The sequence below is a fragment of the Aplysia californica genome, unplaced genomic scaffold (assembly GCF_000002075.1).
Source record: "Aplysia californica isolate F4 #8 unplaced genomic scaffold, AplCal3.0 scaffold00120, whole genome shotgun sequence".
NCBI lineage: Eukaryota > Metazoa > Mollusca > Gastropoda > Aplysiida > Aplysiidae > Aplysia > Aplysia californica.
Genome location: NW_004797390.1, coordinates 201391 through 202983, shown reverse-complemented (window position 1 = coordinate 202983; position 1593 = coordinate 201391). Strand labels below are relative to the sequence as shown.

Below are 1593 nucleotides of genomic sequence, written 5' to 3'. Positions count from 1 at the left end.
GCACACACACACACACACACACACACGCACACACACACACACACACACACACAAATGCGCATAAAATAGAGCACAAACAAGACTCACCCTAGTTTGATCGCATGCGATCTCGCACGCGCTTTGCCTGGTCCGCTGACCACCATAATATCATCATCATCGGCCAGCATCGGCCCGGCAGATGCAGCAACAGGTCATCCTCTCCACTGGGAAACGAGTCAATTCCGGAACCGATTCCCCCACGATTAATACTACGGAAGTAAAGTTCCGTCTCCTTTTTTCGAAAACCAACGGTTACCAGTTACTTTGATTAATAAAATCTTCTTAAAAAAAAAAAAAAGAATTCATTTTTGAAAAATAGAAGTTGATGTTTCGTAGTGTTCCGAAATCAAGGTTATCCTATATCCGGAAGGTGTTCGGAGCCAACCAGGTAACCACCGGAAGAAATCACATCAATAGAAAGTAAGTACTCGGGTTCGGAGTCTATATATTCATACAATTCCTAGCTTTCAATAATGGGGAACCTAGGTGCCTACAGAGGGCTGGCTAGCTACACACGGGACACAGCTAAGGGCTCTCCTACTCCTCCTCTTCCTACCGGCTCATAACTTGCTTAGCCAGAAAATCTCACGTGCCAGTTACAGGTTACACAGCAGACACCCAACCAACCGAAAGTCTGTCACTGGCGAACGTTTGGTTCATTCTTCCTCGTTTGATACTGTTTTGTTTTGTTCTTTTCGATTTTGTCCAGCAAGATTGTCAGGAATCTACGTAGGATTTTTTTTTTCCTTTTTAATCTCTCCACACAGAAATAAACCTCCTTAGATTATCAAATCCAGAAATAGGACTGTCCTCTCTTCTATATTCTGTTGTTTTAAAAAAACTGCCGTTAAAAAAATCCACGAAAAAGCCAAACAACGGGGAACATAATAATATGTACATCTGTTCAAAAGAAATCCCCCCAAAAGTAAAATGTCCTACTGCAATGTCACACGAATCCACCAAAACGACAATACAGGTAGTGAAGTAACGAGAAGCACAGGTTTACTTAAATGAGGGAGAAACGCTCCCCCCCCCTCACCCCACCCCCACGAGAAGTGACCTAGGAGATGGTTTCAGTCTGGTGAAGAAATCCAATGGCTACTAATATTAGTATAGACCCGAATGACTGAGAGAGACCCAAGTAAACAACGAAAAGAGTAAAAACTAGTACTTAAAGAGTATGAAGCAATCTAGCATTGTTTGTATTTTGGTAAAAGTTTTACGGCGCTCGCAACTGCATACGGTCACGTGAAGCAGCTTAGTTTGGATAGACAGAGAAATGAAATGCAAATTCTTAACGAAATGAAAGACTGAAAGAGTTTCGCCAGACAGACTTAAGTTAGGTTGGATATAAACCGACAAAACCTTGCTTCAAAGGCACATCCTGCTTTAAAAAAATAAAATACCAATAACCTTCCCAGTGTGAAAGCGACTCCTACCTACTATCAGAATCCTCTGTGGCCCGTCAGAAGAGAGACACACATCTAATACTCTACATTCACCTGACTGATACACAAAATCAATACCTGAGCCACAAACACCCCTCCCCCTAGC

At 42.4% G+C, this 1593-nt stretch overlaps 1 protein-coding gene and 1 long non-coding RNA gene across 9 annotated transcripts in view; both read right to left on the bottom strand.

The window, feature by feature from the left end:
* The window catches only part of LOC101860885 (phosphatidylinositol 3,4,5-trisphosphate 5-phosphatase 2A), a 104826-nt gene that overhangs the window by 35201 nt on the left and 68032 nt on the right, over positions 1 to 1593 (bottom strand). Inside the window, exon 2 of one of the 8 annotated variants that reach the window (XM_005096044.3) lies at positions 88 to 271. The exons of 6 other annotated variants lie outside the window; for them this stretch is intronic. In XM_005096044.3, the coding sequence (XP_005096101.1) occupies positions 88 to 167 (80 nt within the window). In that variant the 5' untranslated portion in view covers positions 168 to 271. Of the gene's footprint in view, positions 1 to 87; positions 292 to 1593 lie in introns of those variants that run through there. One more of the 8 variants, XM_035969146.1, reaches the window with a different exon arrangement.
* The window catches only part of LOC118477518, a 2988-nt gene continuing 2096 nt past the window's right edge, over positions 702 to 1593 (bottom strand). Inside the window, exon 2 of the long non-coding RNA XR_004858431.1 lies at positions 702 to 863. This is a non-coding gene — a long non-coding RNA (uncharacterized LOC118477518). The remainder of the gene's footprint in view (positions 864 to 1593) is intronic.